The sequence below is a fragment of the Crocodylus siamensis genome, chromosome 4 (genome assembly GCF_052110815.1).
Source record: "Crocodylus siamensis isolate JL-2025a chromosome 4, ASM5211081v1, whole genome shotgun sequence".
Taxonomy (NCBI): domain Eukaryota; kingdom Metazoa; phylum Chordata; order Crocodylia; family Crocodylidae; genus Crocodylus; species Crocodylus siamensis.
This window is the reverse complement of record NC_143398.1, coordinates 167,289,358-167,312,161: the sequence shown is the minus strand read 5'-3', so window position 1 is coordinate 167,312,161 and position 22,804 is coordinate 167,289,358. Positions and strand designations below refer to the sequence as shown.

General features: G+C 40.3%; 1 protein-coding gene across 4 annotated transcripts in view; it reads right to left on the bottom strand.

Moving 5' to 3' along the window:
* Positions 1–995: 995 nt before the first annotated feature.
* NRP2 (neuropilin 2) overlaps positions 996–22,804 on the bottom strand; it is a 133,527-nt gene continuing 111,718 nt past the window's right edge. For 2 of the 4 annotated variants that reach the window (XM_090044809.1, XM_090044810.1), the window contains exons 16-17: positions 6,803–6,868; positions 996–4,637 (exon numbers count right to left, since the gene is read on the bottom strand). In XM_090044809.1, coding sequence (XP_089900935.1) covers positions 4,333–4,637; positions 6,803–6,868 — 371 coding nt within the window. In that variant the 3' untranslated portion in view covers positions 996–4,332. Of the gene's footprint in view, positions 4,638–6,802; positions 6,869–19,948; positions 22,794–22,804 lie in introns of those variants that run through there. The other 2 variants (XM_090044811.1, XM_090044812.1) reach the window with 1 other exon arrangement.

Below are 22,804 nucleotides of genomic sequence, written 5' to 3'. Positions count from 1 at the left end.
ACGGGAGGGGTGAGGAAGGCATAGCAATTTACATTCTTCTGTTATGATAACCAAGGTTTGTCTCCAATACGCCTTTGCTCTTGTAATCTTTCTGCTGGTTGGCAGCTGTGGAAGGTTCACACAATTTGTGTTTCAATCTAGCCTCACTCAGTCCTAAACTAAGCACATCCTGTGTATGTAGTTGCGGGAGGAGGAAGAACCAGAGGAAGAAAAGCAAAGGCATGTCTAATATTGGGTTTTCCCCAGGCCTTAACTATAACAGCACAGCAGAGTATTCCACCCCCCTTGAGAACTAGACAGGGATTTGACTGGAATGGACATAAGTTTGCATGAAATATATGAGAATGGGAAGGCCAGCCACTTCAATACTTCACAACCACCACCACCACCACAAGTGATCAAATTAGCCCCAGAATCCAGATGTGCTGCTGCTTAATAATCATTTCAGTAACTTTCCCAGCTTCAGACCTCTGTCATTCCTAAGACTAGCATAGCCTTCCACAGGGCTGTGTCAACATCTTCAGAAGGACATAGATAAGAAGAAAAAATTCTTTGTACACAATGGACTGCTGGATGCCAGGAGGCATTATTAATGCATTATAAATGTCAAATATCTGCCACAAGGACACAAAGCTGGAAAGAATACAAAACTTCTAACTTGTTTTCTTTTCTGAACCGTATTTTTGTCCTAAAGATTAGCAACTGAGCAAAGAGTCGGGCAGCTCCAAGGTGCAGGAATCACGGAAAAGATGACTGTAGGATATAAAAATAATCAAGGTTCCCGTTACCGTTCATACTTTTTCCAATAAACACAGCCATCAGACAAAGGACAGAAATAATCCTGGGAACAGTGTCCATAACCTAGACCACCCCCCAGACCTCTAAGTGGATGCCCTAACCACTAGGCTGCAGAGCTAGGCTTCTTTGTGGTCTTGCCTATGCTTCATAAACCCTTGCTTTATATTCTTGTTCAAAAAGCAAGCAGGACTCATCTCTATACTATACTGTTTATTAAATAGGAATTTTAACTAGTTTTTATACAAATCATAGAAACACAGTTTGAATTCTTTTTTTTTTTTAAACACATCAATGAATCACAGTAAAAGCTCTTAAGTCATGTCCATATGCCCTGGCTCAGCCAGTGAATACCTTGAACTGCAAACCTTGGAAAAGTTCAATTTCTGCATACACTTCCTTAATGGTTTAATTCCCCAGCTCACCTCTTGACCCCTTCCCAAAAAATGAACCCAACAACGTTACAGCCCCCCTGTTAGCAACAATAACCCAACAGTGGGAGGGTGCAGAGGTAACACATATTTCAGCAAAGGCATTAACACTGCTTTTTAAAATTTATTTCTGAAAGGGGATTGCTAATGCACATGGATCAGCAAATAGTTTTTATTTGCAGATGAGGATGCAATGAATCGAATGCACTGGTGTTTTTCCCTGTTAAAGTACAATCAGACACAGTTTTCTGTATTAGAACTTTAAAGCACCCAGCAGAGGTAAGTGAGGTATCAGCTATGCAGCATTATTGGCTTGCTTCTACTTAGCAAGTGTGCACACTCAGGTCCCTGTACCAGCCAACATGGAACAGAAAAGTGGGGCTTGTTCTGACGGTGGACACTTGTTCTGGTGTGCACAGCTTAGCTAGATCCATGCCAAATTAGTGCCAAGATCAGCAGTACTCTCCTGCCCTAATTCAAAGATACAGTAACACTATTCTGTCTCACATAATCATTCACATACACAATACATACAGAGAATTCACATGCGTGTGCAAACACACTGCTGAATATACGTACATACGAACTCTCCTCTCTGTACGCCTACTAGACACTGTTACATTACCTTTCTTAATATATATTTTTGTCTATTGTTTCCCTAAATCAGCTTTCATACGTATAGTCCTTTCCTATTAACCCTTCTTCTTTCATGTGAACAGAAGGGGGATAAAGGTGTTTGTGAGAGTAGCAGCAATCCATTTTTAAAATGGTCGGATACATTTTGCTATTACTGTGCATGTGTTTCTTGTAGATTAGAAAAATAAAGTACAGGTTTTTGTGTGAAGAATGGCAAGTAGGTAAAGTGACCAGATTTTCAAAACCAAATACTTGGGACACTTTTGTGACTATGTTTTATAGGGTCACAAAATAGACACACAATAGACCAAAGTAAATCACAGAAAAGAAACAGGGTGTAGTGATGATGCAACTGCTAGCTTTTTTGTCAGCAGTGATTTATTTGTGATTTCTTTGAGTGGAGGTTTCTCCCCTCATAACTTACTGTCTCAATGAGCTTTCCATAAAAGCACTGAACAAGTGCCATTACTGCTCACCACTCTCACTCTGAAGTGAAGGACAGCTTTGAGAGTAACCACACATATTCAACTTCTTTTCCCTTAGCTCCAAATGCTGTTCATCACACAAAATACCTATTCTACTGGATGATTTTCTTCCTAGTAAACAGAGCAAGTTCTACTGCACATAACATTATGCCCTGCGCACTCAGTAATTATTTTTGTGAAAAAGTTGATGGATAAAATAACAAACTGGGACATGCCAGATGATTCAAAAATGATCCTGGAAGATTTTATTTAAAAAAAAAAAAAAAAGACTTATGGTCACTTTAAGAAGAAACTTGCTGGCATGGTTTTTCAGTTCTTGCTTACATATGTCCTACCCATATGGCAACATTAATATAGACAACCTAACTGTATTAAAATGGAAAGAAAAGGCCTTAATTTGATACCTGGCATTTAAAATCTTTTTTCTGCATCAAATTATTTTCATAGCACTTCCCACATATGGCACAGTTCTATATGTATAGATATAAACCATTAAACAATATATCAAGACCACTTGAAAGGACAAGGACAAGACTTCTTCGGTCAGGCTCTACGCAGTAGAGATCCAATAAAAATAGCACTATGACAAGGAAAAAGAGGGGAAAGGATGAATGCCTTACTTCTAGTTTGATACAGCACTGCTCTCTCTACGCAGAAGAAAAATACTTTCCCTAAGGCACTTGATTAAAACAAAAACAAAACACCTCATAAGCGAACTCTTTTGTTGTCAACAAGTCAGAAGCAGAGTAGCTTTGCTCTGAAGAAGTGAGAAGATGGCAGCATTTTGGTCCAAGCTGCTTACTTCATATTCAAGCCGGAGTCTTACAGCTCATATATGACTCCATCGAAAACAGGAGTTGCCATAACCCAGAGGAGAAAGAATGGTTACTGACTTAGTAAGGGAGTCAATTAATCTAAGTGCATTTGGGGGCATCTTATCTTGAACCTCCATCCTACCCCATTGTGACGGTGTGGCGGTAGTTCAGTTTTCTTACACTGTAACTCTTTTTTTCCCCATTCCAATTCTGAGTGGCTACTGCATTATCAAAGATGTTAAATATATATATTGCAGCCCATTCAGAAAAGCTATCTCCTGAGTCTTGGGAACCTTAGAATTACGTCTTTTGTTTGCTACAATTTTCTCATTATAAAAAAACAGGATTAAAAGGGAAAAAAAGAAGTAAAAGAAAGAGCCCTCCTGATCATGAAGGTCTCTGCTATTTCAATCCAAGATCTGGATTTAATAAATGGCTCTTATTCACAAATCACTTTAAGGCTCGTCAGCTTCTCTCAAAGAGGTGCTTCCATACACAAGGTTTCTTTTCTATTTTGTTTCTTAATCTCTTGAGAAAGCACTGCTGTTTCCATTGATCCTAAAACTGGTGTAATTTTCCCCGTTACCTGGATAAGGAAAGTTAAAGGCAACAACATGCTTTCATTTTAGGACTAGAAACTGCAGCTTGCCCGGTTTGTATGAGGTGCACAAATCTCTTAACGCAAAAGAATATCTGAATGGGGTATAAACTGGATGAGATTTTTTGTGTGGTTTTTTTTCTAAAGACAGAATGGCTGAAAAATCCCTCAGCCTTCTCAGCAATCTATTAGAGAAAAGAAGTGGGAAATAATGATCAACATTTTTTTCTCACATCCAAAGGTAGGCCAACATTTTCTCTGACATCTCTCAATCATTCACATATAAAAAAAACAACAACAACAACAAAAAACAAGCATCTGAGCTCCTTTCCTTGCCCAGCACAGTTCTCATCGTTAAAATAATTATTCAGATCCCGTAGTCCTTGCAGATTGTAATCCACTCTCTGGAGTGTAGAACTACAGTGTATGACAGGGGAATCACATCCTTACCGCCTTCAGTATTCCATATTGGTTTGTTTGAGATTATGGCATTCTGTTCCCACAGAAAAAAGTAATCTTCACCAGCCACTCATGCTGGAATGAAATGTCAAATGTGATCCTGGTGCAATCAGTCATGCCTCAGAGCAGCACTTCTGGTGGTTCATTTTGACCTTGTGCTTGATGCCATCATAGAGCTCAAAGTTGTAGTTCTCTAGAGTAGTGGAGCTTCGAGAAGATAGACCAGTGTAGGAGCATGTACAGTATAGCAGTAAACCAGCACAAATGGCCCCTAAGAGAACTCCAAGAGAACTCATAGCTATAATGGTGACTAGGATCGGATCCAGCGTGTAGAGCCAGCTCTTGTCTTTGTCCAGCTTTGGGGTTATGGGAGAGTTAGTAGAGAACAATGTGTTGTTCTTATTCAATCCAAAGTAATCTGGAATATAATTGACATTTATTAGCCAGAGATCAGGGTTTTTTTTACCAATATCCACTTCCTGGATATACTTATACGTAGCTCTGATTGTATATGCAGGTCCAATTTGGGCTGGAGTGCTGATGGGTATAAAGAAACAGAACTCTAAAGTCAATAGAGTTGTATCAGTTAACACTAGGTGACGATCTGGCCTTTGAGAAGTGCATTTGGTGTCAGTGTTATTGCACTATAGAAACGACCTCTAAAGGTGCATATCTGTTATGTGTCACAGCTTCCGAACCCAACTAGCTCCATTTATGAGTGAAAATGAAATACAAGCTCCAGTTCATGCTTGGAAGATCAGTTCTGCTTGTGTTACAATAAACATAATATATTGACTTAGGAGTTCTCCGAGTCTTTAAAAAAAAGGCTTTTCTGTCTACAAACTTGAATGACATATATCAGTAACAGGGTTGCTTTTGATTAGTTAAAGGGCCCAGATCCTGACATGATTAAGGTACCTAAACAGTTCTGTCAGTGGGAGTTAAGCACCAAATAACTTTATAAAGATGTGGACACAGGTACTTGTTTTTATATGCTCACTTTGCTTACTAAACCACTCTCTAAGCCCTTCAAAAACATATAGACAATGTGTTAAGTAGACTTCAGTATGCAAATAAGTATACCAGTGTTGATTGTAAGGGCTTTTCATCTGTAGAAAGCACTTCTTTCTAGAGAATCTGATCCTACAGCATCAAAACCACTAGGAAATTTTGCCATTTACTTCAGCAAGTACTGGCACAGGTCATAGTTCTTATGCTATACCAATATTGGGTTTTGCTAAAGATGTGCCTGTAATTTATCACTGCTAGAATGCTTTTCCATCAGTAACTGAGAGGGTGCTGATACTTACAAACACTTTGTATGTTCAAAACCCTGTGTACTCATATTACATAATCCATCCAATATTCCCAGTGAAACAGGTGGGTAAGTATAACCATCCCAAATATGCACGGCATGAACGTCCTGCCTTCAAACCCCATGCATATAGAGAACATTAATCAGTTTCCACAGAGACTTGTGGGCCAGATCTAGAGGTGGTATGAAATAAGTAACTTTAGTGGAGCTGTACTGATTCACCAACTGAAGATTGGTCCCACTATTCTGTAATCTTCCGTGTGCTGTCAACTCCTGAGAGTGAGGGAGAATGAACTGGTTTGAAAAAAAATGACCAAACCTTGTTCCAATTCTCCGTAAGTCTACAAGTGTCTCCTACTGTTGCTGAAATTCACCAAGAGGTTTTCAGTGATTCTGTTGGTCTCTTCTGGACTGGGCTGGCTGTTGCCTTAATAAATATTTAGCAATTCCATGGATTGTTTTATGTACGCATCTCAAACAGAGTGTTACCAACGAGAGGAAGAAAATGATCATCCCTATTTTGCATACAGGGAATCTGAAGCAAAGATTCAGACTTGCCATACAAAGGGTTAGGAGCACAGTCAGACTAAAGCTTGGCTTTTTCTGACTCCTAGTCCTCTGTTGTAGATCACACTGGCTGCATCTACACAAAATGGTGGCTGCACAGTTGTTACTGTGTGGTTATTTAGTATACTTGTATAAAAAAGTACTAAATGACCACACAGTAACCTGAGTTACTGCACAGTAGCACTGATAAATGCCTTTTTTGTGATGCTATTACACAGTAGCCTAATGCTACTGTGCAGTAGTGTCATGTTCCTGTTTTTGCCATGTGACGCTACTGCACACTAGTATCAGGCTACGGCACAGTCAGCATCTCATGTAGATGCAGCCACTATCTCCTTATCTTTTCCAACAATCCACACCACCTCTGGGCAGAGGTAGCTGAGGGAGAAGGGGTCTTTTGAAAGTGTGAGATATTGGGACAGGTAAAAGAAGAAGGAATGAATAGCTTCACTGCTATTTGGAAGAGAAACTAGAAAGAAGATTAAATAGATTCCAAATATCCTCTTTGTTTGAGGTTTGTGGCCTGCCTTTGGACCTAAAGTTGTCAGATTAATTCACTGGGTCCATATCCTTAGTAAAAAATTGTGGATTGTGCCCACAATAAATAACAATAAAGCATAATAATAATAACAACAATAATAATAAAGGTACTAAAACACAATGCCCTCCTACACCAGTTGTGTGATTGTTTTAGTACTCACCATCATCAAAGTCCTCTCCAATGCCTTGTCCAGGGATTGCAAAATCATTAAATCTTGGGAAGTCCACTAGAATGACAAAACACATACATAGACTTTGTTAAAAAGACGTATTTTTTGGCTGTTGAAAACAGTTACTTTGTTATGAGATCTACCAGAAAATAATGTAATCAAGTTTTCCATAGCTATGGCCAAAGTAAGTACACTCTTGAGTGTACATCAGAAGAGGTGCTTCATGCCACTCACATTTCACTTCCACCGAATGACCAGATTTTAAAGGAAAAATGGGGAGAACTGAAAGAACAAACCTGCATCATTTGAATACCATTGAATTATTGTCACTGATGCCTTCATAATGGCCATAATTCATTATTAACATGGCCATAGGTATTATCCTCATAACTATCAACAGTATCTTAGTGCCCATCATTAGGTGCCATTAATGCTAGATCCATTTAGCACACTCCACTTTTCATCATCCCACATACATCTTAGTGGATACAAAGCCCCAATGACCCGCTTTCTCTTTAGATTTCAAATAAATTCATAGTAATTTAAGGAAGTCATGTATCATCATTACATATTTTTAATGCAAAAAACTGGTTGAGATGAGGAGAGCTGTAAATGGGAGTCCATCTAGGCATTTATGTTAACGATGCAAGCTCCTTTTAGTGGTGACATTTCTTTTTATTGTTAGCATAGATCAAACACAACTAAAAAAATGTACTTGGTGGACTCTGAGCAGAAGTTACTTATTTAGCAGTGTAGCATTCCCAGTATTATCTCTATGTACAGGAACTGGTTTTTTTTTTCTCAGTGCAACATTCCAAAAGAAAATACATTTTTATTTGCCTACATTTTCGCAACTATGATTTTGGGAGCCTGAATGTTTGGTGTTCAACTGGAAGTGCAACGTGTGCCTAAAATATAATATGCCATTGTTGCAATGTTCTTTTAAAAAAATCCAAGCAGATTATTAGAACAGTAATAAAGCATTTGTTATGAGAAACTTCAAAGATGAATGTATATGGAGGTGCCTGTTTACAAGAATTTGCATAGAACTGTATTTTTAATAAGTCCAGCTTAATTATAGGAATCTAGTTTATATCTCAGAATGACACAACATGTTCATTATACTATAAAATAACTTTGCTTCATAGTAAAAATGTAGAAGACATGCAATGCTCAGTCATGCATCACAGTAGGTTACTCTGCTCCAGGGTAAGTTATATCTCAGAGGGCGTGTCTGCACGAGATGCTTAATGCACAGAAGTCTAATTCTACTGGGCATTAGATGGTGGACAAAGCTAGTGCTAATGTGCTAATGCCCAGCAGATTTAGTATAATGCACATGAACATCACTGAAAAGGTGCTTATCTACACTAATGCGCAGTAGCACTGATTATGGTGCGCTGTTAGTACCTGTTAGAACAGGTACTAAAGTTAATGCGCCATTAATTATGGCACATTAATAAACGTGTAGACATGCCATCTAAGCGCATCTACATGCCACATTTACTGCTGAGTAAACTAATTAGCTCTGCAGTAAATGTCTTCATGTCTATGCATCCAGAGCTATTAAGCTAGAGTAAACTAATAAACTCCATGGCAGTGAAACACCCTCATGCCCCAGCCAGTCCCTCTGCAGCACGTTAAGCTGAGTTGAAGCTGTAGTTTATTGCACCAGAGTTTATTGCTTTGAATTAACAGCATGTGTAGATGCACCGAGAAAGTGACAAGTAGTTATATCTTGGGTGTAAGTTATATTGGGTGTACTATATGTAAATTCCTTCAGTCAGTGTTATCCCAGGAATGCCACAGTTTACTGGAAAATCAATTCCCCTTCCATCTAGTGGCCAGAAGCTGTTAACAGAGTCTACAACAGGCACCAAACTTGGGAGAGTACATTCACAAAAAACAAAGGTAAATTACTCTGCAGTAATTGTGTTGCGTCTCTGCATGCTAAAATTGAGATGAGAAAACATACACTTCTCCATTGAGCAGTATGAATTTTAACCCATCAGCATTTATCAAGAATAAAATAACTTCAGTGCCTTGGCATACAAAACCCACATTTGATCCATCATTGCTTCCACTGGCATTACCTTTGGAATCCTAGTGTATATCAGCAGCCCTGCTGACAGTGTCCTAGTTTCATTGGACACTGTATTTAGGTGTATTTAGAGACTGATTGCAATAAGCTTAAATACTTGAGTTAATGTTATAATGTCTCCAAATACTTGTTATCACAGCATTGCTGCTCACCTTCATTATTCAAATGATTAAAAGATTTGTTTGAATTTTCAAGGCAATTTGGAACTACGAACACACAAGAGACAAGTTGTGTCCTTCATGATTGATCAGCTCTGAATCTAGAGACCCAATTCATTAAGCTGATTCTCTGCAATCAATAGCTTCTCAAAAAACAAAAGTGCATAACATTTTTCAAGAAGTAATCATTTTTAGGAGCAAATTCGCATGATATTTCAATACTTCCAGGGCTGACAGGTCCAGATGGAAACATCTTACAATTGGAAGAAATGCCCGAGGGACTTCTGCAAATATTTAAACTTTATGCATAGAAAATAGCTTGCAAAATAATTCACATTTGACGGTGTCTGCTCTGGTAGTCATCAGTCAAGAGGCAAAGGGGCCAAACTGTGCTGTAGGTTACAATCATGCAACACCACTTACCTCATAGGTTACATGAACATAAGTGAAGGTAGAACTTGGCCCAGTGTCAAGAGGAAATCTGCATACAGAAGTAAGGCAGTGGTGGAGTCACCTGCCTCTGGATAGTCAAAAGGCTCTTCACTTTGAGTGAAAATGTATTAGAAATGTGACTTTACTTTTTTGTTTCTTCTGGGTAATTTTGGTGAGGAGAGGGAACTAAAGGAATATCAGATAATCAACACTTTCAGCAGAACATCAATTCTCCAAGCCTTAAAGGAAGAATTGAGCACAGGGGAAAACTTGAATAAAGAGAACATTTATAAAAAAAGAAAAAAAAAACTATTTACTCTGCTAGCAATTTCCTCTATTCCCTTTGCTAATATTGCTGATATTTGTGTTTAAAAGCTTTCTCCCTCACAATCTGTTTCCTTTTTCAGCTCTCTCCTGTACTGCAGGCATAATCCTTTGTTTACCACATGATAGTCCATGGCCATCAACTTCTACATTCTGCTATTTATGAATCTATTTTCCATGCCAGAGTATCTCAAACAATTAGCTACATTGACCATGGCTATTTGGTGGCATGTGGGAAAAGAATCTGGAGGTCCCAATTCTATGCCTAGTGGCATGTTTTCTCCTGACAGAAGACAGTGCTATATCTGGCACTAACTACCATCCTAAAATGACACATCTCAACAGAGATGTCAGGCATTAAAGGGGCCATGAGCTCTGACCCCTTGACCATAGTCCCTTCAAGTCAAGTTGGCTGTTGTGCAGTGTGGGAAAAAATGAACTGTCAATGTGTTGCCCTGACATGTCCTGTCAAGAAACAGAGATTTTCATTTTCATAGGGCCATCAATCTGGCATCTATCATGTGTATGGAGGTAGTATAAGAGTGAAGTTGTAGCTATGATAGTTCAGGATCTATGCAAATGGCAAGGATTTCTTAGGGTGATATTTTTTATTGGGCCAACTATGTAGCTGGGATAAAGTTAGACAAAAGGTTTCAAATGCAAAACATTCTTCATCAGGTTCTATGATTTTATGACCAAGATGAAGAACATCTTTCATTCAAAAGCTTGTCTAACTTTATCCCAGCTACACGGTTGGTTCAATAAAAGATGTCACCCTAAGAAATCCTTGCCACTTGCATGTAGTAAGTTTACTTGAAATTTGGAATGAAGAAAGAAAGATTATGGAAGTTATGCAAGAAAGATAAGTGAAACTATTTAACCATGATGCATGTGAAAGCTTTCCCCAGAGTGAAAGGCCTCTTTTAGGAAAATGTCCTGAATTATGGCTCTGAACCTCAAGCTATTCATGCTGAAAAGCAGTAAAGATGAAGCCAACATAAGTGATGTCTTTCGAAATGGCTGGATGCCTAGCAGAGACGGTTATCTATTGTATCTGAGATCACCACGAGGTAAAAGGCTAATTTATGAAACCTTAAAAAGGAAGATGAGGTTTTAATCAAAGTACAAGAAACAGCTTAAGTAGAATGTTCGTATCAGCTCACGAAGACCTGTGGGGGCTAGCAGCACAGAGCTGGTATTTGCAGTGATTAAGGAGGTTTAATGCACACTGCTTTGAAAAAAAGGACTGAACATTTAGAGTGATGGTAGAGGTAGTTTCAGAGCAGGTAATTCACTAACTTATTTGCTGTTTTAGGTCATAATGGGAATACTTCATCACTAAAAACAACAGAGATATGTCACCATGCTCTTTTACACTTATACCTGGGCACGTGTCATTTAGGGCAGGGTAAATAGCTCCCAGACCTGCTTCTGGCTAGGCAGTTCATGCGTATTACGCAGCAGCTCCTACCTTTGCCTTCCACCACCACAATATCTGAAAAGCAGCCTGCCTCAAAGAGCCTATTTATTATCACACAAATGTCTCATTCGGTGGCTTTTGGATGAAGCACACAACTTGTTCGAGCTACAGTACATCTTTTACAAAGAAATCCAGTCTTGATTTAAAGTATTCAAATGATGTAGACTCACTACACCCCGTGGTAACTTGTTCCAGTGGCTAATTACCTCAGGGTTTAAAACAGAAAAAAAAGCGCCTTGTTTCTAAGCTGAATTGTCTCATTTCAGCTTCAAGCCATTGTTTTTGTGCTTTATAGGACTAAAGAGCTATCTACTGTCAGAAATCTCTACTCATGCAGGTATTTTAAGACAGTGATGAGGTCAGTTCTTAACTTTCCCTTGGACATACTAAATAAATGGATTGCATTTTTTAAATCTTTCCTATAAGGCAGGCTGTTGAGACCTCAAATGATTCTTGTAGGTCTTTTCTGAATCCTTTCCCTTTTCTAACGATCCTGTTTTTGAAGGTTCATCCAGATTTGAAGTGTGAACTATAACAGGACAGAGCGTTGCTGTGATGGTCTCATTCGTTAATGCATACACTGAGGTAACAGCACATTCCTACTCCCACTCAATATTCAATGTGCAATGATCACATTTGTCTTTTGCTTTCTTAGCTAACAGTCCCAGGCCTAGGAACGGAGGTTCTTATCTAAAGATAAGTTCCCAGAATGCAGGGTCCTTCTTTCCCATGTGGGACCCCACTGGTGTATGCCAAAGATGTATCCCCAGAGCGTGAGCTCAACTGTGATAGTACTGCACTGTGGCAGTTATTACCTTACAGATACCACCATGTTACAATGCTGGAAAGGTTCCAGATTCACTGAACTTTGTAGTTAGGCAGACCTTGAATGGCTAAGGGTTAGCCTGCCCCTGGCTATGACAGAAGCCTCATACATAACACCCTTTGATTAGAAATCACTTGGCGTGATGCTTTGGGCAGGTATTGTGTAGGCACTGGGGCTGATGTGAACTGGCAGAGCTCTGTGAAGGTGTCTCATATCTATCTAAATCATGTTTTGTGCTGTACTTCATTCACCTGTTACATGTGTGACTGCCTGATTCTTTTTATAAAGCTGGAATTCCTCTAATTTATTTTGTGTTGTCAATTTTCCTCCGGATGCAACTAAAAGGTATGTGATCACGTTAAACAGCAACATGTAATTTGCTCACAAAGTGGACTGGGCATTGCCCCCGAATCAGAAACTTACCTACATTCTCATCACAACCTCTCTGTATACTCCTATCACTACTCCACTCACTGGAGATATGTTTGTGGGCAACATACAATAAATGCACTGTGAAAAATGAGAGTGATTACAATGGAGTATAACGGACCATACCTGGCCAGTAACACTAAGTGCCATCCTATGACTAACAACGCACTGGGCAGTTTGAAACATTAAACCCAGAAATGGATGGGGGCTCAGGATTAAAGTTGCCAGGTGACCCTGGGAACTATTGCTGCTTCAGCAATCTAAAATTACACCATTTCTTTAAGAAAGAAAAATCATAAAAAATTCTAGAAGACTAAAGCATTAGCAGGTAGCTGATTAACTAGCCTGTTTCATAAAGGAAACACTGGGCAACCTTATGGTAGTTGAGGAGTGGACTATCATAGGTTCTTGTACTATTTTAATAAAGGAAACAATAGGAATGTAGTATAGGGAAAAATGCTTGCACTGGCTCTCAGCTGGACTAGCTGACCTGTAGCAACTACCCTTAAAACTTCATCAATTGCCTGGGATGATTAAAGAACATTATCCCTACATTTTTGTATTGCATATGGATGTGTTGTAGTTAACGAAAGAGAAGTCAGAGGCATGATACAAATAGGTCCTGATTTAGGAAAGCAATACTATTCAGCAAAGCTTAAAGTTAAGCACTTTGCTAAGTATGGATAGGATAAAGCTTGTCTTTTTCCCAAACCAGAGCTATTCCAAGGTAAGCTAACTTCTGAAGGTCACCACCATAAGGTACTCTTCTGTCTACAATTTCCATGTTTCAACAAACAGCCCATTGTATTGAAACACTCGACAAAAAGTCACGGACTTATTGTAGTATTGTGTAATCTTTAGGGCCTTTGTACAACAAAGCCCTAACACACAGGAACCCGTATAATCCTATACTGAAGAAGTGTTTCCCCCATAGAGAATCCCACAGACAGCAATACACAAAGCAAATAAAAAATGCTGTGGCAGAAACTGGGGCTTTCATACCCACGAGGAATCAGGGCTCAGCTTTAGCGTGATTAGTTTTTGGTCTTTCAATTTCTTTACTGGTTTTTTTTCTGGTTCTTTTTCTAACAGCTCAAATTTGCATCATTTTCTTTTGACATTGCAAAGCAGCCTACATGGACTTGCCTTGATGTCATTTCATTTTGTTTCAGCACACTAATATTGTCTTGATAGATGTGATCACCAGATTGTTGTAAGAGTGATGTGTCCCAGTTTGAGGGAATGGGAAAATACTTTTCACATATGCAAGCACGCACCACATAGGAAAGGTTACTTCTGCATCTGTTAATACATCTACTTCAAACTTAAATATCCTGACCATTTCCAAACAATTTTCCCCTCAGAACACAGAACACATTTAGTTTACACAAGGACTAAATCCCTGCCAAGTTTTAAATCAAAAGCATGTTTTGGATAGAACTTAACATGAAAAATAAAAAGCCTTTTCGTATCAGCCTGACAATCCTGGTTGGTATCCTAGCTACTACACTTTTGCCTTATACCACCTCACAGAAAGCCCTATTTTGGGATAAAATTCACCCCTGAACAGGAGTGTTTTAAACCAAATGGAGCAAGGTGCCAAAGCAGTGATATACTCTCTCTTTTGATGGGCAAGGGGGGATATTCTGTTTTCCAAATACTTCTGCACCTTGGAATCAGTTTGAGATTTTGGCTAAATATAGAAAGGGAAAAAGTAAAGAATATAATTTGGGAAGAAACTCTGTGGCTCAGCAGTTAAAAGGGCAAAAGCCACAGGGAAAATACATTCAGATCCCAACCTCTTCAGCAAGCTTTTTCGTCTGGAATCGCAGTTTACTCCCATTTAATCACTGCATCACAACCCTCAATGGTCCTGGTTCAAAGCTACTAGAGAGAGATGTGATCATCAATATTTCTTAATGTATCTGCAGTGGAGGCAACAAGAACCGTGTGTCCATGCCAGCCTGAGCACTGAAGTCAAGAACTTCTATCCAGGCCAGAATTGAGCATGTACTTAGCCAAATTGTTCTATACCACAATGAAGTCTTCACCCTTTCCAGAATTGCTCCTTGTAGATTTGTCATTTGTGTAGACCACATAGCCTTCCCCTCCCCCCATGACTGGCACAGCACAATGACAAAGAATGAAACTGTGTACAATGAGAGGCAGACACTGCAACGTCAATATTATTTTACCCAACACTAGAATTCAGGTTGGGCTGTCTCCTGGTTCTGCATGCCCAGACAGGCACACATGCAAGCAATATCATTTGATGACTGCCTGGTCTCTAGAGAAGACAACACCAGAAGGCTAACAAATATTTTCCTCTCTCTTTCTCACATATGGAGCAAACAACAGACAAAGCTGCTGCTGTGCCAAAGCTTAACCAGCTTTGTTGCAGCCAAACTTAACTAGCTAAGTGACTGGATGACTGAAGTGATTCACAATTAAATCCTTCACTTGTAGTGCCTGGGTTCAAAGCTTGCTAGGTCAGTGATGGAGGATGTTTCCAGTCTGATGTCTGGAGAAAGCAGTAGTGTCACCTGTTCATACCTCAGAGTACAACTCACCTCACTTGTGAGTCTCAGAAGACAAGCCAGGCCCAATTTTGAACATACATGGAGACTCACCTACCTTCTTGCCTTGGTGAAAGGTTAGGGTTAGAGCTGAGCTGCAGTATCCAGGCAAGCTGAAGACAGCCTTGCTACTGTTGGGGGAAAGAGCGGCCAGCTCACCTCGCTGGTAAATAGTGCAGGGAGAAAAGAGTTAGCTGCCTCCTGATATGTTTATTGCTGTCCTTGTTGTTGCTGGTTTTTACTGCAGCAACAAAAACAACACTGTCCCTCCAACTGGCAGTCACTGCTGCCAGTGAGCAGTCACTGAAGCCATTGACAGGAGTGCTGTGGCTAAGAGCCAAGATGTTGTCCAATCTAGCTTCTGGTTTTCTGCCTAGCGAACTTGAGCTTGATTTTGCTGTCACTCACTCTGGTGTAACTCAGGAACAGCCCCACTGAAGTCAACCGAGTGCCCTAAGGATAAACCTGGCACCAACAAGAGCAGAAATCTGCTTCCCTGCTTCTTGGTTTCTTTCATATTAGCAGATATTCCACAGGAGAAGAAATCCAACCAATCCCCAGTCAGGAAAAGCAAATGTCACCCTCTCACATGAGATACAAATGCAGTTATTGATGCTACATGCCAAATGCATTCCTGATGGAAATCAAAGGCATTCTCTCTCAGGAAGGAATTTGGCCCTGTATGTGTTCAGTTGTATAGCTCGCTGAATAATTACCGCACCTTCTGGACCTCTTCTTGCTCAATTATTTTTTTAAGTTGCACCCTCCCAAAATGGAACATTGATGAATCGCTCAAGAAAAAAGCAGCACACAACTTCCAGCAGCACAGCATGACAGATGATTTCTTCTTTTATGCTGTGGTTTGTTGCTGCTTCTTTTGTCAGATCATAATGTTCAGGCAGTGGCATACTCTCGCTACACGTGGTATTTGTGGCTATTATACCTAATACAATGGGCATTTGGCACACAGGAGCTACGACAGCATAAATGAAACCATCATCCTCAAATGTCTGGGCTTCACTTTGGTGGTCACAGTCACCCAGGAAGGACTGATTATTGTGTGCATAATTCTCTGGCACGAATACCATCCCTCACAGTCAGCTGCTGCGCAACTAGCACCCACGTCAGCACTGCCATCATATGGCACCCTAGTGACACTGCTAGGATACGGTGAGATGGGCAGATTATACTGAGTCAAAAGGAAAGAGAAGGCATTTACTGCTCTGTGTTAATGCTTTCATGTGTTTGCTCCTAATCTATAGTAAATGGACATTAAACTGCAGTAAACTTGCCCTATTTTCAATTCAGGGGTAATCTATTCTGGTTTAGTGTTCACTTACTATACGATAGAAGCGGACACATGAAACTGTTACTGCAGAGCAGCTGATATCCTCTCCTTTTAACTTGATATAACCTATCTGGCCATACTTTCAGGAACGGGGCAAGGAAAGAAAGCAAGGAGTCTAAACTTCCTCCTCTCTAAAGGTGCCTGCTACAGCTTTGGATTGATGCATACTGACAGGGTGGCATGAAGCAGCTTGTGCTACCACTGCCCTGACAGGGACCTAACTAGAGAGCTTTGGCTCCCACGTGGTTAATCAGACACATTTAACTTTCAACAAAGGTATTTACAAATGTAGATATTTCAAATGAGAGTAAAACTAGCTAAATACTTACATATCAGAAATCAGACATGGAGCCATGACTATACCATTTATGGTAACCTTTTCATCCATGTTTTTGAATGCTGTATGCAAAACTTGGTTCTGACTGCACTTACACTGACTGATTAACTTTACTCTAACTTAGATAAAATTATTTGTGGCTTATACAAGTCACACTCCTAAAGCCTTAAAAATATCTGCCCTGATGGGTGAAATCCATTGAATAATTTTGAGCTCCTGCTAAAAAACCATAAAAACCCTTCTTTCCTGAAGGACAGATGGGATGTAAGGCTCAAAAGACCAGATCTTCACTATACAACAAGGGAAAGCCCTCTGGCCTAAGCTGACAAAACCAAGGAGCAATCTCCAAACTGGGCCCCAGTGCCGTTTTGTTGCTAATAAAATACTAATGGATTAGAATTTACTGTTAAAATCTCTTTCCTTCTTTCATGAGTAAAAGTACTGATGCTACAGGACAGCGAGTTGCTTCTTCCTCGTGTCATATATGTGGATGGTTTGTGTGGACAGCTTGCTGTGGTATAAATGTTATACCACCAGCTTGCAGGCTTAAAGCTAAATTCCATGAAACCCATTGAAATAACCCTCTGCCTAGTATCACTGAGAGTGGTTCAAGTCCTAATGGTTTACTGTATTTCTTCACCTCTTGGCACACCCAGTGTATGTCCCAAAGCTGACTGCTCAAGGGTGCACACACAAATGCAGCAGTTAACAAAATGAAGATACTCACAGTCCCTTGTGTCCTTCCCTTCTTTGCTCTGAAGGTTTGCACTGCCCAGATCTTCCACTGAGCAGCAAACCCTTCCCAGGAGCAGCTCTAACATTGGTAACACGTTTTAGGGATTCATGCAGTGATTCATATCAACAGTTGGAGATGGCATCAAAACTGTACTTACACTTTATTTTTGCAATAACATGCTAATCTGGGCTGCTGGCATGTGATGTGCTCCTATCCAGGCAGCATTTTCTCCAATTTGAATCTCAGTCACTCTGCCTGTCGTTCGCACACAGAGTAATTAAACCTCAATCTATTCCTCCCTTTTAGTTTGTTTACTTAACAGAGATTTTTTTGCTTATTGTGAAGCCATCAGCCATTCTCTCCCATGTGCTCTCTCTTTTTTTGTGCGTGTTTGTTTTGCATTTTGCTTGGACAGTCAGTGAAGTGTACAAAATGCAAATTACAAGTGTATGAGCTTCAGTGATCTGCACAATTAAAGCAAAAAAAAAAAAAAAAAGAGAGAAAAAAACCAAAAAAAAAAAAAAGGGTCTACAGGTCTTTAGCTCTGCTTACAATTTGAACAGCCAAAGCAAGAGAATGAATTTCAATTTTCAATTTTGTTTTGGCCTATATTTCTAGCAAATCCAGGAAGTATCAATGCAACACTATCTGAATGTCAGACTGGAGATTAATGCACAAGGAAAATAAATATATACAGAAACTTTCTCTCCAGAAAAAATTTAACTGGAAGCAAAATGTATTTTAAACTAGATGTGAGGCTGCTGCCTCTTCTGAAACAGCATAAGGAGCAAAGGATAAATTAAAGTTTAGGGAAAGAAAAAATGCTATATCAAAGTCATCCATAGTAAACTGAGATGACTAAGACTGCAGGGGTACTGAGCCCCGTCTTCCAAGTCACTGGGAGCTGAGGATTCCCGGGGCCAGTTCACAACAGTGTTGTACTGTGCCTTTCTGAGAGGTCCTGGACACACCACACATTTACACTGCTATAAACCATATGAACACTGGGACGAAAAAAGAAGTGGCCACACAAGGTATAGCTCTACCCTGGTTTGACTTACCAGGATCTTGTGTAGAATTACACCAACAACAAAAAAGAAGCAAAAATACACCAATGGAAATGGTGCACCCCTGTGGTTTTCTCTGCAACCATTTTTTCAGTTCAAACAGAATGTCACCTGCTCCCCTGCCACTGAATGCTGAGGCATTCTGATAGCACCTATGATAAGTAACAACTGCAGAATAACTGGTCATCTGTCCACTCTGGATCTTGGTGTAATTTACAGGAGTGTACAAAACTATCCTTAAGTTACACGGGTCTTATGATGTCCTGCATCCAGGCCCTGAGACTCAAGAGTGTCAGTCAGCACAGTCCCACAGAGGGCTCCCCCTCTTTCAGGGTTTCAAAGTTGTTGCATACCACTGGAGTCAGTGAAGTGGTATGGACTGACACACCAGCTGAGGATCTGGTCCTAATGGCTTATTTTAACTTCAATTTAATCTACTTGATATGGTGGAATTACTTGCACTACAACATATTGCTGTTGTAGACTCGAGCCATTTCCACAGCCCAGCATGAAATTTCTCGTGACATTTTTAAGTATAAAAACACCAAAGGGCAGAGCTATCGCTAGTGTAAAGCAGTCAGTGGTGTAGTGCTGATTTATACCAACTGAGGATCAGGCCCACTGTACCTTGATTGTTTTGTGCCTCAATATAACTTTGCACTATTAATAAGTTACTTTAAACACTATGCCAGACCACACAGGGCACTGCACCATTGGCAGCAGCAAACTGGTGCCATTTATGTATGCATCTAATATTCAGAGGTCCAGGCAAGCTTGAACAAAAGAAAGATATCTCTTAATGGTGTATTGTTTTTATCGTGGATAGGGTCTGAGTACACAGTTTAGTTGAGCTAGCCAGCTTCCTCTAGGACGTTGAAATTATATGTTCCCGTCTCAGGGGCTTTAGCATCCTGAGAAAGTCTGTATAATCACATTTAGCAATTTAGCACTTAAGTAACTTATGCAAAATCCCCAAACAATTGTAAGCATTGGCTCAGCTGCCCAAAACTCCTAACAAGGAATTATACAAATGTAGAGGGTATAAAAGCCACCATTAGAGACCTCATCCTGAGCTGGGGAGGGTGGGAAGGGAAAAGGCTTGACTCCTAAGCTGACATATATCGGCATACCTTCACTGACTTCATTCAGAATGGCTGGCCCAGAGTGTTTTTAATTGGCTTGAACAGAAATGTTACTGAGCTTTCACTTGCTAAAGCAAACAATAGTCCTACGAAAGCAAAGAAAACAAAGTAAAGGCTTGAAATATCACTTTGGCCAGATCAAAATTGTTTTCATAAGCCAAGAATTTAAAAACCCCCCAGATGTTTGTATAAAAATATCGTCATTTTATTACATTCCACACAATACAGCTTCAAAGAGTGTCAAAGTTCCACAAGATATTTTCACACACAGGCAACTGGGCGATGCTGGGGGACGTCACAGTTCTAGGAGGGGAGAATTGGGAGTAAAACTCTAAGTGATTCTTCTTTTTTTTTTGTCTTTGGTGATTTTTGTTTTAAAGATGGCATCAAATTCTCTTCTTGGACATGCCAGCGTGCTCCCCCTGAAGCTAACAGGGCATGGCTTGTGGTGTCTCTGAGAGGAGAATGTGACCCAGGGAGGTGGTATAAACTTCTGAAAAAGTAATAGAGATTTTTCCTACCCTAATATGTCCTTATTCTGGGCTTGATCTAAAAATGCAGTAGGAACATTTCAATATAATAAGTCCATTATTATCTATGAGAATTTAATAGGGGGGAATTCCATATCACAAGTGATATGTCTTAATCTGCCCGTGCTACACAATGAAGTGCTCACTAATAAATGATTTCCACACTGGAAAAAGCTTTCCTAGGGCCTCCACCTTACTGACCACATCCTGAGAGGTGATCCCCTGATGCCTTCTGACTTTAATGGGATTTGATGGCACTCAGCACCCTGGCAGGATGTGCCCAGCACTGCAGAAGGATCAGGTCCCGGGCTTGCAATCTTGACATACTGTTTACTCTCACATCTCTCTTTCTAGAGGCATCCACCACCACATGCGCTCGTTATGGCACATTGTTTTTACATGCCATGCACTTTCAAAACAATTTCCTTGCCAAAGCAGCATGGTGTGATGTTACTAGCTCAGTGGGTGTATCCAGTTCTGCAGAGTAAACTGCTTACGTGCACTTAAGCATGCTACCTGAATAGGGCTGGGGGCGGGGGTGGGGGGGAGAAGGAACGTGACATCCCCTTTAGGTATCCATCACCATCTGGGGATCGGCTAAGACTCCAGCAGCCCCGGACCCTGGCATGACGCGTGCCGAAGTTGCATATGTACGGCACATTGTCCTGCTCTGACAGGAGGAACAGGGCCACAAAAGGTTAACAGGACTATTATCTTAATTTCTTTATTTCTTTTTTGGGGAGGGCTTGGGGGAGGGAAGGGAGGATGGAATGGGTGACTGGAGTACTCAGGGAAAACTGATCACTTGTCACAAGTGACCATGAAAAAGATTGAGAACCTTGTTCAATAAAAAGGCATTTTGCCTACAAATAGATCAGATTTAATGATTTAAACCACCTTTGCGTGTCATCACTTGGTAATTTATATAAGGCATTTTCACTGCATAACTTCAGGGCCAATCAATAGGCAGAGGCTTAATCTAGTCTCTATTATGACTCCTTGGTTAAAGAAGCAGCAATATCTGCATTTCACCAAGCCTACCTGCTAGGACTCTGTTTACTAGGTGCTTTAAGAAGCAGAACATTAGCAAATGCAAAACTAATTGACATTCAAGGAAGTCAATCAGCCATTTTTATGATTGAGCAGCTATGAATTTGGACAAAGAAAAGCAGAAGGGAAATTATACTCGTCTCATAAATTTCTTGTAAAATGACAAGGAAAAGGACCTCCCATTCCTTACGTAAAAATAAAAACAAAAACAAAAACATCAGCACCCAGAATGAGGTTACTTAAAAATAAATAGACCTCAGATTCAATAAACTACAGTATTTAACATCCACCTTAGAACTGCTTAAGTCTATGCATTACTCTAAGGCTGGCTTTAACAGATACAAACTAAACATTCATTATGAGCGTCTCTGTTATAAGGCAACTTTAAATTGATTCACTGGGAAGGGGGAGGGAAGGGGGATTCAACTTCCAAACAATGGCTGTGTTATGTTGGCTGAAGAAATAATAAGACAGAAATATCTTATTTTTGAACATCTCTGAACCTCTCTGGATTCTTCCAACCATCCAAGGTGGCATTTTCGAGTGTGCCTTTTCATTATGCACCCTCTGACCTTAATAATATCAAACAGAAACCCAGCCAAAGCTAGATAAGGCAACAAAAAGCATTGCTTTCTTCCCCAAGTAAACAAATCAGTATATTTATCATAAATGATATCCCGGGCCTTCCACAGGGGAAAAAAGCAGTCCCTGTGCAAGTAGAAGCAAAACAAGCAAGTTAAAAAGGGCCTTTTCTAAATATACATTCAGCCAGTCAAATCTCACGCACTCCCATGCATCCTTACATACATATAGTTATATATACACACACGCACGCGCGCACACACCAACTTTCAGACTTGCCATCAAGTTTCCTGGCAGGTTGCCTACTGGGAAAAAAAATCAGTCTTTGAAAATAAGAAAAAGGAGCATTCACTTCTGAAGTGACATGGGCGGTGTGTCTCTTCTGGCAATCCAAGATGCAGCATTAGTTAAGGGTTTGTAAAAGAACAGGAGGGCTGGGGCAGGTGGAGGACAGGGACAGAGATGTCTAGAGTTCACACATATGCTAGGTGAGGAGAAAAGTGCAAAACTGAGGCAACGTATTTGAAGTCTTAGTTCCTGTCTGTCTGTCTGTCTGTTTTTTGCTCTTGTTCTCTTTCCGCTCTCAGCAGTGCGAGCTGTGGTCTTGTTCTAGTTTTATTGTTAAGGTGGGCTCCACAGCCAGAGGGGCCCCGTTGGTATAGTGGGAAGTTTTGTAGGTGATGGAGTGATCGCTCTTCTTGGCCGCATAGCGGAACCGGTGGTAGTGGAGCACAAGGGCCAGCGCGACGGAGACCAGAACCAGAACAGCACCTCCAGCGGCCATAACGTAATACCAGTAGGCTGGGATGGGCTGCACTGACACCGTGTCCACTGTGGGCTCGCTCCCTGGCAGAAGGGTGCCCCCTGGTGGAGAG